The sequence below is a fragment of the Sinohyriopsis cumingii genome, chromosome 12 (genome assembly GCF_028554795.1).
Source record: "Sinohyriopsis cumingii isolate HCF-2022 chromosome 12, ASM2855479v2, whole genome shotgun sequence".
In the NCBI taxonomy this organism is placed as follows: Eukaryota; Metazoa; Mollusca; class Bivalvia; order Unionida; family Unionidae; genus Sinohyriopsis; species Sinohyriopsis cumingii.
Genome location: NC_142972.1, coordinates 113,741,681 through 113,757,641, shown reverse-complemented (window position 1 = coordinate 113,757,641; position 15,961 = coordinate 113,741,681). Strand labels below are relative to the sequence as shown.

Sequence of the window (15,961 nt, the reverse complement as noted above, 5' to 3'; positions counted from 1 at the left end):
ACATGCTATATGATCTGCATACATGCCATATTATCAACATGTTATATGATCTGCATACATGCCGTATGATCAACATGTCATATGACCTACATTGAGTATAATCTACATTCCATATGGTCTATATGCCATATGATGTCAATGCCATATGATCTACATGAATATCCTGCTTTGGGTAAGTTTTTAGATATTATCAATGCCCACCACCACCACGTCAGTATAAATATGCAATGAACAGATTTTATTGCACAATTTATCCACAAAAATGTACCATAGTTGCCAATGAAGTGACACCTGTTGGTAAAACAGGAAGGAAAATGAATGGGAAGAAAATGAGAGATTATGGTTAAGAGCAGTTTGGAATACTGATCCGGCAAAATATAAGCAAATTATGAAATATAAGTTATTTTTGAAAAAGATTTTGGACACTGCGTTTGAGTAATTATAGAAAATAAAACAAATTAGAATAAATAAAATTAAGTTACTCTGCATCCAAACTACAAGATTTTTGGGTACTCGTGTCTAGCTTCTGGTTAGAAAGTTACCTGATTTTTGTCATGATAATAAGTTGTTAAACAAAACATTTATTAAAATTTGAGTTCAAGGCCTAACCTTGTTTGTCAGTTAGTGGAATTTTATGATAAGTTTTCCAGAACATTCTACTGCATAGTAGGTTAAGTGGATATATATATATATATATATATACGACACTTGGTAAACTAGTAATTCATTCCTATTGTTAGGTACATCATGACATTCAAAACTATTGGTATATCAGGATATTCAAGACTGTTGTTACATCTGGACATTCAAGACTATAGGAATTTATTTGGAACATTCTATACTTTTGGATCTGTGATGGGACATTTCAGATTTAATTAACAATACTGTAAGTATCTCTTAAATTTTCACTTTGTAACGTAGAGAAATAAATTGCTTGTTAATTTTACTGAACTTGTTTTCAAAACTTTTTATTACATAGTTTAAGACTTAGAGTCATGACAAGAATAAATACTGAAATTATATATTTGTAAATTATATTAAGTACTAGAACAGACAGGCATGCAATTACAGAATTTTGATACAATTACATAGACATAAACATTTAAGATTTTAAACCAGACTTATGTAAAACCAGATAATCATGGTCAACAAAGTGATTGGCTCCTGCAAGGGGAAGGTGTAAGGAAACTTCAGAGATGATTGCACCTTCTCCACCCCTTTCTCAGTATATTAAAAAACTATATATATTATGTGGAAACACTGGCAATACTTTCCTTAAATTACACTGAAAGTAAAAACTCTGGTAGTACTTTCCCTGAATTATGTGGAAGGGAAAAACACTGGCAATACTTTCCTTGATTTAAATGGAAAGTAAATACACTGGTAATACTTTCCTTAAATTAAATGGAAAGCAAAAGCACTGGTATTTTCCTTGAATTAAATGGAAAAAGTATTTCTTACTCCAAGGCCTTTGCTGAGGTCTTCAATGCATTCGTTATTGAAGTTGGGGAAAATCTGCTAATTTAATCAAAAACTATCCAGTCTCCATTGTTGGCAAAAATCTTAGCAAGCTTGAGAAAGAATTTCACCTTTCAAGCTGTAGCTGCAAAAGATGTTTATAAAAAAATTCTCTGATAAAGCAACTACTCACTGCCCATGAACAGTAGCCTGCTCATGGCAAAAAAGCTGGAACCAGAGAGAACATGAACTGTTTTGACAGAACTGCAGATAGTCTGGGTCAACCAAAACAGAATGGGGATTGTTTGTTTATGTCCCACATTCTGTATTGCCAGAACATGTCTCAAGTTGGAACAGTAGCTCTTGATGGTGAAGGAAGTTAGATTCCACTTAACAAAAAGAAACCGTTGATGGGGAGGGGAGTTAGCTTTCACTTATCAAAAAGAAACTGTTGATGGGGAGGGGAGCTAGCTTCTACCAACTGAACAGGCAAAGAAGGAAAGTAGCAACTTGTGGTATTGATGCTCTGAAGGTGTTGATGTGAGTACAGTAAAACCTGTTATGAATGACCTCTGCTATGAGCGACCACATGTCATTTCCGACCACAATCATAAAGCATAGATTGATTTTATTATATAAACGCCCTGTTGTGAGCGACCACCTGCTGAATGCGACCAGTGACCACAATGTCTTGGCAAAATATACATTTTGACACTGCTCTGAATGACTGCATTGCACAAAAAATGGATAAACTCCACTGACCTTTATGTAATCCCTGTAATAATGATCGCTTATACCATTTTGTAAAAAAAAAAAAAAGGACTGGCTACCAATATCCAAAATTGTGTAGGTACGCTTATAGTTTTTTATATTTTCTGTTGCAAACCAGACTAAAGTACATGTACATTATTGCAGCACTTAGCCTGGTTCCCAGACATTATTGTAGCTACCACCAATATGTACAAGTAGGACCCAGTATTCCTATGAACGATCGTATCACGAGAACAGACACAGATGCCACTGACCTTTACATATCATTTTTAATAGTAAATATTGCTCTGATCAAAACAAATATGAAAAGAACACACACAAAAAAGTACTCTGGCTACCACTTTGTAGATAGTGACAAATGGTACAGTCTGTAAACCAGGATAATGTGCATGTCATGAATTGCCACTGTAGTGTCAAAATTAAGGTAGTGGTCGCGTATATTGTTTTGTCTTGATCCATACTGCCTAGGGGTGAATAAGATCTTTGTCTTCTATGCAATGTACATGTATAGATTTTTCATATTTTCCCAGATCCAAGTCAAAACCATATTTACAGTTGGTATTACAACTCAGCACTAATAATTTTAACATCTAGTACCTTAATAACAATGGAAGTACCTCCAACTAAAAAGAGACAAATTTTAATGCTGGAGAAAATTATAATTATAACTGAAAGAAGTGAAAAAGAGAAGACCACTCACAAAATAGCAGTTTAAACATCAGTTAAACAAATTTAGGGTGTTATAAAAGAAAGCCTGATATTTCACTTTGTTGTAAAAATGTCTACCTGAGGGTGACCCCATCAGGCACAAAATTCAACTTAAAACCAAGAAGTCATTGGAACATTAGGCATGAATTGGCTGATTCCATTGAGATGGTTACTTTTTTGGGGTACTCAACACTCCCGTGATGTGGCAGACATAGAGGTGGATTTGTCAATGATGATACCATCTGAGACAATCCCAAACCAGATGTCAGAAGTCCATCAGGACTTGTTTCCCTTTTTTCCTTTTAATGTAAATGTGGACTGCCGACTGTCAGGCAGACTGAGAATGCCTTTTCTGGACAGATTCTACTGCCATGATTGAAAGGCATGCACCATGGCACACATCTCCTGCAAATAAATGTGAAATGAGCAATCCTAAAAAGGTCAGACCTTTTTTTTGGAAGGAAGGCAGGAAGTGCTGATCTTGCCTTTCAGACTTGTCTATTGCAAATCATAATTCCAGTTTTTATGAATCACTTGTCATCCTGAAGAGACCAAGGAAGCGAAGAGATTCATGGATCAAAAAATTATTCTCTGAAAGAATGTTAGACCACCAAGATGATTTCAAGATACATTTGGGGAGAAGCAGTCTCAGTACAAGTGAAACAGGTGACTGCAGAATATGACAGCACATGCATGGCATCATAGAATATGATAGCACATGCAAGGCATCATTTCTGCTGAGGGATGATGAGGAGGAAATCTGGGACATTAATGGTCAATGTCTCCAAAATATTTTTCTTGCTATCCTGCTTTTCTGATCTCTCCTAGGAAATGAGAGAAGAGATCTAGGTTTTATGGCATCATGGGTATCCTGTTGCAATATTAGCAGATGTGGAAAGAGATGCATCTGTTTCATCCAATTTATGGTTAGTAAATACAACTATGGCAATGTAAAAGTGAACATTGATTAGCCGACACAACTACAGCAATGTATAAGTGATTAGTAGACAATAATGGCAATTTACAAGTAAGTGTTCAATGGTACACACAAGTATGACAGTGTATAAGTGAGTTTTGATTCATAAACACAACTATGGCAGCATATAAGTGAGTGTTGATTAGTAAACACAACTATGGCAGTAAATGAGTGCTGATTAGTAGACAATAATGGCAGTGTATAAGTGATTTTTGATTAGTGGAAAAAACTATGGTAGTGTATAAGTGAGTGTTGATTAGTAAACACAACTCTGGCAGTGTATAAATGAGTGTTGATTAGTAGACACAACTATGACAGTGTATAAGTGAGTGTTGATTAGTAAAAACAATTATGGCAGTGTATAAGTGAGTGTTGATTAATAAACACAACTCTGGCAGTGTATAAGTAAATGTTGATTAGTAAACACAACTATGGCAGTGTATAAGTGAGTGTTGATTAGTAAAAACAATTATGGCAGTGTATAAGTGAGTGTTGATTAATAAACACAACTCTGGCAGTGTATAAGTAAATGTTGATTAGTAAACACAACTATGGCAGTGTATAAGTGAGTGTTGATTAGTAAACACAACTATGACAGCATATAAATGAGTGTTGATTAGTAGACACAACTATGACTGTTTAAGTGAGTGTTGATTAGTAAAAACAACTATGGCAGTGTGTAAGTGAGTGTTGATTAATAGACACAACTATGACAGTGTATAAGTGAGTGTTGATTAGTAAAAATAACTAGGACAGTGTGAAAGTGTGTGTTGATAGGTAAATACAACAATGGCAGTGTGTAAGTGAGTGTTGATTAGTAAAAACAACTATGGCAGTGTGTAAGTGAGTGTTGATTAGTAAATACAACAATGGCAGTGTGTAAGTGAGTGTTGATTAGTAAAAACAACTATGGCAGTGTGTAAGTGAGTGTTGATTAGTAAATACAACTATCGCAGTGTGTAAGTGAGTGTTGATTAGTAAAGACAACTATTGCAGTGTATAAGTGAGTGTTGATTAGTAAATACAACTATCGCAGTGTGTGAGTGTTGATTAGTAAATACAACTATTGCAGTGTATAAGTGAGTGTTGATTAGTAAATACAACTGTGACAGTGAGTAAGTGAGTGTTGATTAGTAAACACAACTATGGCAGTGTGTAAGTGAGTGCTGAGCAATTCTGCTAGCACACAAAGAAAACAAGAAACTAGATCCAAAGCATATCACTGTTATTCTCATCAAAAAGTGTTAATGCTCTGTTAAAAGTGTTGATAAAAAGTCATGAAAACCATGCTGAACCTGGGCCCTTTATCACTATTACAGTTCCAAGCAGATTTGTGTCAAAAATGAACCTCCAGTTTATACAGATGGAGAAACGTATGGCCATCCCAGTCCTGCCAAATCTGTCAAAAGCTGGGGCATGGAGTTGACAGGAAGGTGACTGTGTCATGTTGTATGCCATGTTACACATTGTTAAGTTTCATTAGTAAAAGGGGCCCCGAGTGGCCGAGTGGTCTAAAGCACTCACTGTTACGGATCACTGCCATCTCACCTCTGTCTGCGTGGGTTTGAGTTGTGGGTTCGGCCTATGTTGGTATGTGAGAAAGCTTGCCAGTAGCTTCTCGTGGGTCGGTGTTTATTTCTGGGGTTTTCCCGGGTTCTTCCACCGACATTAATACTGGCCGTCATGTATAGCCTATCTTGTACTGAAAAATGGCGTTAAACACTACAACAACAACAACATCATCAGTAAAAAAGGGAAAGGCTATTAACACTTATGTCTGTGGAATGAATCATTGATTTGATTCAATCATTATGTGGTAGTTGCTTGAATAAAGGCTGGTCTCATTTGACTAAAAGATCAACTAATGCCAAAGGCAAAGGGTCATAGCCTGCTTTTGAGAGCAGGGGCAGACAACTCTGGAGGCAGAAGCTGGAAAACTCGGCAACTGATGTGCATCAGACTGATTATCTTCTGAACATCATCATATCGAAATGGAAGCTGAAGCTCATGGGTGTGGCTCTTTAGAACTGAAAGTGTGTGGTAATACAAGAATCCATTGTGATTTTATAGGTGACTGAGCAGGGAAATGTTATATGAAAAATCTTGCTACACAGTGAGGCTAAATATTAATGGGCCAATGTACAGGGTTTGTAAATGTTCTTAAATATTATTCCTTGTATTAGCCTGAATACATTTACTTTTTGTCGAATTTAAGGGGCTCTCCAACAAAGTATCTAAATTCATTATTACACCCAATAATTTATTTCATTAATTATTTACCTTCCTCAATGGAATAAGCTACATCCAATAGCACCCTGGCAGGGTCAAGCAACAATGTGGTGATGATGTCACCAGTAGATGGAGTTATTATTCTGACACTGGCATCACGGCTCACAAGCACTGTCCTCATGGAGTAATTGGGGTGGGTTGTATGTTTGATTTTCACCACTCGATGACTGTAGGAAAGCAATACTTATTAACATACAGTGAAGAATCATGACAAAAAATATAAAAAATATTTATTCCTAAAATGAATCTATCACAAGATTCTACGATGAAACAAAAACTATACCTGTAAGAGAGTTATTTTTAGCTAATTAATTCTTGTCAAAATTTAGTCCCTGAAGAATATGCTAGACTGACTCATACCTTGAACAGTAGTGAATCATATAAAAGTCCAAATATTTAAAGTATCTGCATCAGATGTGGGAGGTCATGGGTTTGAACCCCTATCAAGTCATATCTAAGACATACAAATGATACTAGCAGCTGCCGCACCTGGTGCTCAGCATTAAGAGGTTGGTGTTAGGACTGGTTGGCCAGCTGTCAGGATAATGTGACAGGGTGGGACATGATGCTATATATCTGCAGTATGATGCCCCAGTGCTACACATCAATGTAAACTGCCACACTGCAGACATCATAGCAACGTCATGAAAAAATTGTTAAAGCAAGGTTAAAAATCAAAACCACACACACATACACACACTGATACTTCCAGTGCTTCTTAACTTATAACTAATACAGTGGATTTCATTACAATTAATGCAATGGTTTTCATTATATCTAATACATGGAATTTCATTATAACTAATACACTGGATTGCATTATAACAAATACAGGGTGTTTCATTATAAGTAATACACTGGATTTCATTATAACTAATACACTGGATTTCATTATTAACTAATACACTGGATTTCAATATAACTAATGCAATGGTTTTCATTATATCTAATACATGGAATTTCATTATAACTAATACACTGGATTGCATTATAACAAATACAGGGTGTTTCATTGTAAGTAATACAATGGTTTTCATTATAACTAATACATTGGATTTCATTATAAGTAATACACAGGATTTCATTATAACTAATACATGGGATTTCATTATAACTAGTACACTGGATTTCAATATAGCTAATGAAATGGTTTTCATTATAACTAATATATGGGATTTTATTATAGCTAATACACTGGATTTCAATATAATTAATGCAATGGTTTTCATTATAACTAATACACGTGATTTCATTATAACTAATACACTGGATTTCGTCATAACTAATACACTGAACTACATTATAACAAATACAGTGTGTTTTATTATAAATAATAAAATGGATTTCATTATAACTAATACACTGTATTTCATCATAATTAATACACTGAACTGCATTATAACAAATACAGTGTGTTTTATTATAAATATTGCAATGGATTTCATTATAACTAATACACTGTATTTCATTATAACAATTGCAATAGATTTAACTATAACTAATAAAATGGATTTCATAAAATAATGTAGAAAAACAATGTTTTAGTTGGGTTTGGCATTGTACAGCACAGCAGCATAAGTAGGTTACTGTGAAACACTTTAAATTCATAGTGTCCCAAGTTTCAGAGTTTTCATGGCTGAGCCAGACCATGAGTTTAAAGTCACAATGAACTATCAACCAAGTCGACATTAACCCACTCCCTCATCATAAGCAATGGAAAAGCATCTTCAGTTTCTTTGTTTTTAATACTACAGCTATCTATAGTGTTGAAAATGTGAAATATCATTATAATAAATACATACATGAGGAAGGACACTGAAACTGACTGACTGATTACAATTTAATTTGAATGTAAAATTTAATGAATATGAAAACTCAATTAAGATTGTAACAACTCTGCCTAATGTACAGTATAGCAATAAAAGCAGATTTACTCACTATATCTGTCCTTCTTTATTTCCCAAAGCAAAATAGTCCCATTAACATATGTCTGCACAACCAGCTGCCGACTGAACAATCTACAGATTAGTCCTGTTATCTCAAAGCCCATTTCAGTCAGGTCTCTTGAAATGCTACTTTGTCATTTATGCTGATAAGCCACTTTGCATGAACTGGCTTATGGGTGGATGTTTTAACCTGACCTGAATGTACAGCTACATGTCCATGTTTTAACCTGACCTGAATGTACAGCTACATGTCCATGTTTTAACCTGACCTGAATGTACAGCTACATGTCCATGTTTTAACCTGACCTGAATGTACAGCTACATGTCCATGTTTTAACCTGACCTGAATGTAGATACATGTCCATGTTTTAACCTGACCTGAATGTACAGCTACATGTCCTCCAGTTTATTAACTGATCAATCACCTGTGTTGAATAACACTCATGAAGTTGTATATTCTACACAAGTCATCACAGTATGTGCATAAATAATACTGCCATTCACCCAGACTTTACGATTCAATTTTTTACCATAAGGTCAAGATCACCCAGTAAAAATTCCCATGCAGCGATGTTGGCAAGCTTGCCAGGTTTACAGTCATTGACTTTGTTCAAGCACCTAATTCCTAAACTGTCGAAAACTTTCTTTTTTGATAGCAGGCTTTAAAAACCTAATTACTTAAAATTACAGTAGTGGTATTAAATGTGTTAGCTCAAACATGTGTGGAACAAAAGTCAACTGTTTGCTTGCACAGGAAGATAAATGTTGGTATACTAGTAAAGTTATACAGTGACATATCCATCTTTGTTTTCTTTAAAGACAGATCCACAAATTTAGGTACCTAGGAATATATATTATTACCCAAGCCATGAAATTTGAAACTCATGAAAAAAATGTGTTTAACACATTAACCCCTAGCGACAACTTTACGGGGCAGGAGGTAGTAGCCTGCTGCCGAGCTCTGTAGCGTCACGGTCATGCATGATACACTAAAGTGGGTGGTATTCTAGAAAGGTAGACAGATGTAGCTCTACAATAATACCAAATAATCTGGAAAATCTAGTTGCATTACAAAATACAGATAGAAAAACCTCATTTTTTGGACCCGACTTTCTTCTACCCAAAATCTGCCTGTGGTCGGAATCTGATTTTGTGTCCAGATTTTAGACTTTTTGGTCTCAGATCTAAGGCAAACCAGTATGAACTGCAAACAGACAGATGAGCCTTTGCAAAAAGTAGGATAAGATGGGCATTTGGAATAAAGAGTTGTCTCCATACAAAAATAATGGCTCTGTTTAGCAAAAAAAAAAAAAAAAAAAAAAAAAAGAGAAGTCCAACTTTTACCCTTTTGCTCATGTGCGAGTCAAATAGCCAACAAAAATTGATGTTTCTAACACCACTAGGCACTATGTTATTGAAAGATGACCAGAGATTTGGTGTTTTCGAGTCTATTCAGAAATAGCTTTCAAAATGTGTTTCCTACTCGATTTTTAGGCAACAATGACAAAAAGCTCCAGGGGTTAATGTGTTAACAGTATTTAGTGCTGATGCCACTAAAGTGCTTTCCCAAACACACCAAGTAAAAAAAAAAAACAAGTCAAATACTGAAAGGATTCAAACCATGCTGTTACTATCACAAATCTAGCCTGCTAACCACTGACACACTACAATAGAAAAAAATGAAGTAAATATATAAGGAACTTCATTTGAGAAGTGATGAAAGACAAATGGAAAGAATGATGAAAATAACAGTTAAGGCTCATTCCAGATGACTGACCCGACTGAAGTATGGAGGTGATAGAGATGCTGCAGCTTCCACAGGTGGACCTGCTTGCCACTGAAAGTGTGGAAAACATCCATGTCTAATGTTGTCTTCAGGGCGTACACTGGCTCATCTAGAACTGCCCTGTAAAATATGATAAAATCACACCAATAAGGCAGCTATAAAAAAAAGTACAGTATGAGGTATATAAATGTGTTCGTACATAAAATATAAAAATGTATGTACTTAAATGTGTTCATATTTAAAATTAAAAAAATGTAAGTACATAAATGTGTTTGTATATAAAATATAAAAATGTGTGTAGTACATAAACATAAAAGTAATTAAAACATAAAACTACAGTTTCCCCTCAAAACAGTCAGCACAGTTTTACAGTTTACCACTACCTCTCTTAAAACACAACCATGGTTCTAGACATCATTCAATAGGTGAAACTGTACTCTTAAAACATGACCATGGTTCTAGACACCATTCAATAGCTGAAACTGTACTCTTAAAACACAACCATGGTTCTAGACACCATTCAATAGATGAAACTGTACTCTTAAAACATGACCATGGTTCTAGACACCATTCAATAGGTGAAACTGTACTCTTAAAACACAACCATGGTTCTAGACATCATTCAATAGGTGAAACTGTACTCTTAAAACACAACCATGGTTGTAGACACCAGTCAATAGGTGAAAATGTACTCTTAAAACACAACCGTGGTTCTAGACATCATTCAATAGGTGAAACTGTACTCTTAAAACACAACCATGGTTCTAGACATCATTCAATAGGTGAAACTGTACTCTTAAAACACAACCATGGTTCTAGACATCATTCAATAGGTGAAACTGTACTCTTAAAACACAACCATCATTCTAGACATCATTCAATAGGTGAAACTGTACTCTTAAAACATGACCATGGTTCTAGACATCATTCAATAGGTGAAACTGTACTCTTAAAACACAACCATGGTTCTAGACACCATTCAATAGGTGAAACTGTACTCTTAAAACACAACCATCATTCTAGACATCATTCAATAGGTGAAACTGTACTCTTAAAACATGACCATGGTTCTAGACATCATTCAATAGGTGAAACTGTACTCTTAAAACATGACCATGGTTCTAGACATCATTCAATAGGTGAAACTGTACTCTTAAAACACAACCATGGTTCTAGACATCATTCAATAGCTGAAACTGTACTCTTAAAACATGACCATGGTTTTGACATCATTCAATAGCTGAAACTGTACTCTTAAAACACAACCATCATTCTAGACATCATTCAATAGGTGAAACTGTACTCTTAAAACATGACCATGGTTCTAGACATCATTCAATAGGTGAAACTGTACTCTTAAAACACAACCATGGTTCTAGACACCATTCAATAGGTGAAACTGTACTCTTAAAACACAACCATCATTCTAGACATCATTCAATAGGTGAAACTGTACTCTTAAAACATGACCATGGTTCTAGACATCATTCAATAGGTGAAACTGTACTCTTAAAACATGACCATGGTTCTAGACATCATTCAATAGGTGAAACTGTACTCTTAAAACACAACCATGGTTCTAGACATCATTCAATAGGTGAAACTGTACTCTTAAAACACAACCATGGGTTTAGACACCATTCAAAAGCTGAAACTGTACTCTTAAAACATGACCGTAGGTTTAGACACCATTCAATAGCCGAAACTGTACTCTTAAAACATGACCGTGGGTTTAGACACCATTCAATAGCTGAAACTGTAGTTTTATATATTGATACTTACCAGTATCTTACTTAATTTGGTTCTGTGTTATTCAAAATCAACCAGAATTAGATTCCACATTTAACACTCTTTTCTTAATTTTGTGCACCATTATAACAGCTTTTTATAATATAATGACTTTATTTAAAGAAAGTAACACAATTAGCTAAGAACTAATCTACATTGAGGCCCTCATACAAATAAATTTATTTTAGCTGCATCTCTGAAGCCACTGGATATATTGGAGTTGGAATAAGGAAATGGAGTGGGCATTTCTAATCTCACAGTATTCCACAGCAAAGTTCCAGAGTATTGGAAACTTTTTTTGAACAATTCCTTATTTGGTTTGGGAATTTTATACTGTTTGGTAGACATGGATCACAGGTGGGGAGTATTACCAGGTAGCCTATACTGGGATAGTGATTTTAAATATTCAGGAGCACTATTACTGGATATCCTGTACATTAATTTGGCTTTTCTCAAATGGATTTGGTCTTTAACAGTCAATATTTTTAACATACCAGCTAAATTTTCCTTAGTTTCTTTCTGGATTGATATTAGCCCAAATGCTCTTTTTTGAAGATGTGCTAGCTTTGCTATGTTTTCATCATCTGAATTACCCCATACTGTATTACACTACTGTAATACCTCCTTATTAGGCTTCCTCACTTACAAGACAGGTCATGTTAAAGGTCTGCATGAATGGCTTTATTCATTTTTGACACTAACACTGCTCTTGATGTGCGGTATGGACTTTTAAACCAACATTCTAACAAATATGCACCAACAAATATAAAATGTGTCAAACATCAATATTAACCTAAATGGATACCTCTGAAATAAAGGAATCTATATATAAAAGGGATAAATTTCATCAAAATAAAGACTCGAGAAACTATAACAAGTTGTGGATTGAAGGAAACTCTTTAATAAATCAATTTGGAAAAATTACAATTTAACTTGTATTAAAGAAATCAAACATGGTAGCTTCTCGTGACAGTATCAGAATGAGCTCAATCCATCAATAAGTGCTCCAGTCCAACTCAGTCAAGTTATAATGACAGCATTGTTTCTCCAGTCCAACTCAGTCAAGTTAAAATGAGAGCATTGTTTCTCCAGTCTAACTCAGTCAAGTTATAATGACAGCATTGTTTCTCCAGTCCAACTCATTCAAGTTATAATGACAGCATTGTTTCTCCAGTCCAACTCAGTCAAGTTATAATGACAGCATTGTTTCTCCAGTTCAACTCAGTCAAGTTATAATGACAGCACTGTTTCTCCAGTTCAACTCAGTCAAGTTATAATGACAGCACTGTTTCTCCAGTCCAACTCAGTCAAGTTATAAAGATAGCATTGTTTCTCCAGTCCAACTCAGTCAAGTTATAATGACAGCATTGTTTCTTCAGTACAGGATATAGATAATAGCTGACATGTTTAACCAGTCCTTTATCAAACACAGAATTTAGTATATATTATGACAGTGAATAAAATTGTTGTATCCCTGACTTAAACACCATCATAACTTTTGTAACGGTTAGAGTTCCTTATGTTTTACAATTTGCCCTAAATATTGTAAATGAAAGTGACAATCTGTACATTCTTAGAAAAATCAACATAAAAACGTCATGTGGTACAGATGAGGTGAGACCAACAGTCCTACAGTTATCAGCATCAGTTATAGCATGGTCTTTTAACTACTTGATTAACCTCAGTACATGTATTAATTAAAGTGACCTCTCAGATTAACTAAAGTGTGCTAAATTTTTCCTATTTTTAAACAAGGATATAGAAGTGATCTGGATATTAAAGAACCATTCCCCTCTTCTTTCTTTTATTTATCAATGATCTTCCAATCTGTACTCAACATACAAATACTGACATATTTGGAGATGATGCTACATTTCTTCATCAAGTAGCAATATCTTTACCATGAAATGCCAACTAAATTCAGACCTTACATCAATTGAGGAGTGGTCAAAACAAAATATAATGGTAGTAAGTGAATCTAAGACAAAATGCATACTTATGGGAACATCTATAAAATATTGCCAAGTTAGAACAGAAAGATATATCATTGATTACTAAGAATACTGAAAACATAATGGATTATAAGCTAATAGAAATAATCATTGACAGAAGTGGGGGATAAACAAGTAGACAGTATCTGTAGGTTTCTCACATCTAAACTTAAATGTATCAGAGGAAGTGTTACAGAGTACATGACTAAGTTATTTTATAAAACGTTATCTCCCTATCATCTAAGATCGAATTATAACAACTTTTTAAAGTGCCAAACCTTACACTGAGCAATTCAAAATTCTGCCTACAATCTAAGATTGAACTTTAACACCTTGCATTAAACAATTCAAAATTCTGCCTACAATCTAAGATTGAACTTTAACACCTTGCATTAAACAATTCAAAATTCTGCCTACAATCTAAGATTGAATTTTAACAATTTAGAATTACCATACCCTTGCAATGAACAATTCAAAAGGAAGGGGCTAAAGTATGGAACTCTCTTTCAGCTCTAATTCAATCTGCAGATTCAGTTAAATCCTTAAATAAATGTGCATGCAATATTTCTAAACTACATGTTTAAAAAAACACCATTAAGTAAATTTTAAGTTCAAGCTTGACTTCTGGCATTGCAATATTACTCTTTAAATTTATCAACTGATTGTTTTGTATCTTTTATATTAGTATATTAATATAAGTATTTATACTATTTATTATTAATATGAACATCTCTTAATTGTGTACCTAATAATGTTTTATGACAAAGTATAATGCTGATGTAAACTTTATTACATGACACATTTTTACAGAATACCATAAAGATATATCTAAGTAGAAGTGACAATGAACTGTCATGTACACAAAGATCTTACTAAAAGTCATTATCAAAACATAGTTACTGGAGGAACAAAACAAAAATGTATATACTGACCTACTTTTATAATGTATATTAGTATGTATTTGTAGATGTATTTACATGTTAATAGTCATTTTCAAATGAGAGAGAAAAATGAATGGAGATGATTTGCCTTGACACAATGGACAATACTTTGTAATTGTTTTATCTTTAAATTTCTTTAGTACTTGAGCAGCCTTTTTTAAATAAAGACGTTTTTATTATCATTATTATTATTATTGTTATTCCCAGTTTCAGCATTCCAAAAATATAATGAAAATGAGATCTTCTTGCTGTCAGATTATAAGGTCTGAGGAATTGATGCCACAACACTAAAGGAATGGTATATTACCTTTGTGCTTGCAAACAATGATTTATGTTACTTCAGTTGAATTTTGTATGTGTAATAAGTCAGTTAAATATAAATGTTATAGCAGCAAAATCAAACTGATTACTCAACCAGGATGATAATAACAACAATATTTCAGACTAAAAAATGCATACTCCTCATATTCAATACGGTCTACTTGTACAGAACAGTACTAATGGTCTACATGTACAGAACAGTAAGCATGGTCTACATGTACAGAACAGTGAGTATGGTCTACATGTACAGAACAGTAAGCATGGTCTACATGTAGAGAACAGTAAGCATGGTCTACTTGTACAGAACAGTAAGCATGGTCTACATGTACAGAACAGTAAGCATGGTCTACATGTACAGAACAGTAAGCAAACTAAAGATAAAAGGTGTTTCTACATTTTTGTTGGAAAATAAATCTCTAAACATAAATGATTTTGCAACTTAATTATCAGAGACAGAGATGGAGAGACAAGGAGAAAGACAGGGAAAGAGATTAGTCTTGGAATTTTGTGACCATTTCCCAACATTATTATTCTATTAAGCAACTAATTTAATTTGGTGTAATTACAGACAATTATCAAACTTTCACCATTAATTGTTGGGCTTTAATTAGAGCTGATAAATATGATGCTCCAAGTTGAAGAGAGTCCTATAATAAAAAAAATGACACCCTTCCAAAAATGGTAATGTTTACCAAATGTAAAGTGGATCACACTTCCATTTTGAATTTTACATGGCTCATTCCAGATTGGGTCACATTTCTTAATCCATTTAGTCACCCATTTTTAAATTTCATTAGTGAACAACTTTGAATTGGGTTATCATGGCACTAGCTGTATAATATCACTGATATATGATTTAATGACATTTTCCCATCGTAAATTGTGTCACTGTGTATCTATCAATACTATAAATATTTCAAATAAATGATTTCTAGATTTCCAAATATTAGACCATAACGCTGCAATCTTTTCTTACAAAAAACCAC

At 34.1% G+C, this 15,961-nt stretch overlaps 1 protein-coding gene across 3 annotated transcripts in view; it reads right to left on the bottom strand.

Moving 5' to 3' along the window:
- The window catches only part of LOC149787277 (uncharacterized), a 137,129-nt gene that overhangs the window by 93,365 nt on the left and 27,803 nt on the right, over positions 1-15,961 (bottom strand). For all 3 annotated transcript variants that reach the window (XM_089977802.1, XM_089977801.1, XM_089977803.1), the window contains exons 8-9: positions 9,926-10,054; positions 6,194-6,369 (exon numbers count right to left, since the gene is read on the bottom strand). In XM_089977802.1, coding sequence (XP_089833928.1) covers positions 6,194-6,369; positions 9,926-10,054 — 305 coding nt within the window. The remainder of the gene's footprint in view (positions 1-6,193; positions 6,370-9,925; positions 10,055-15,961) is intronic.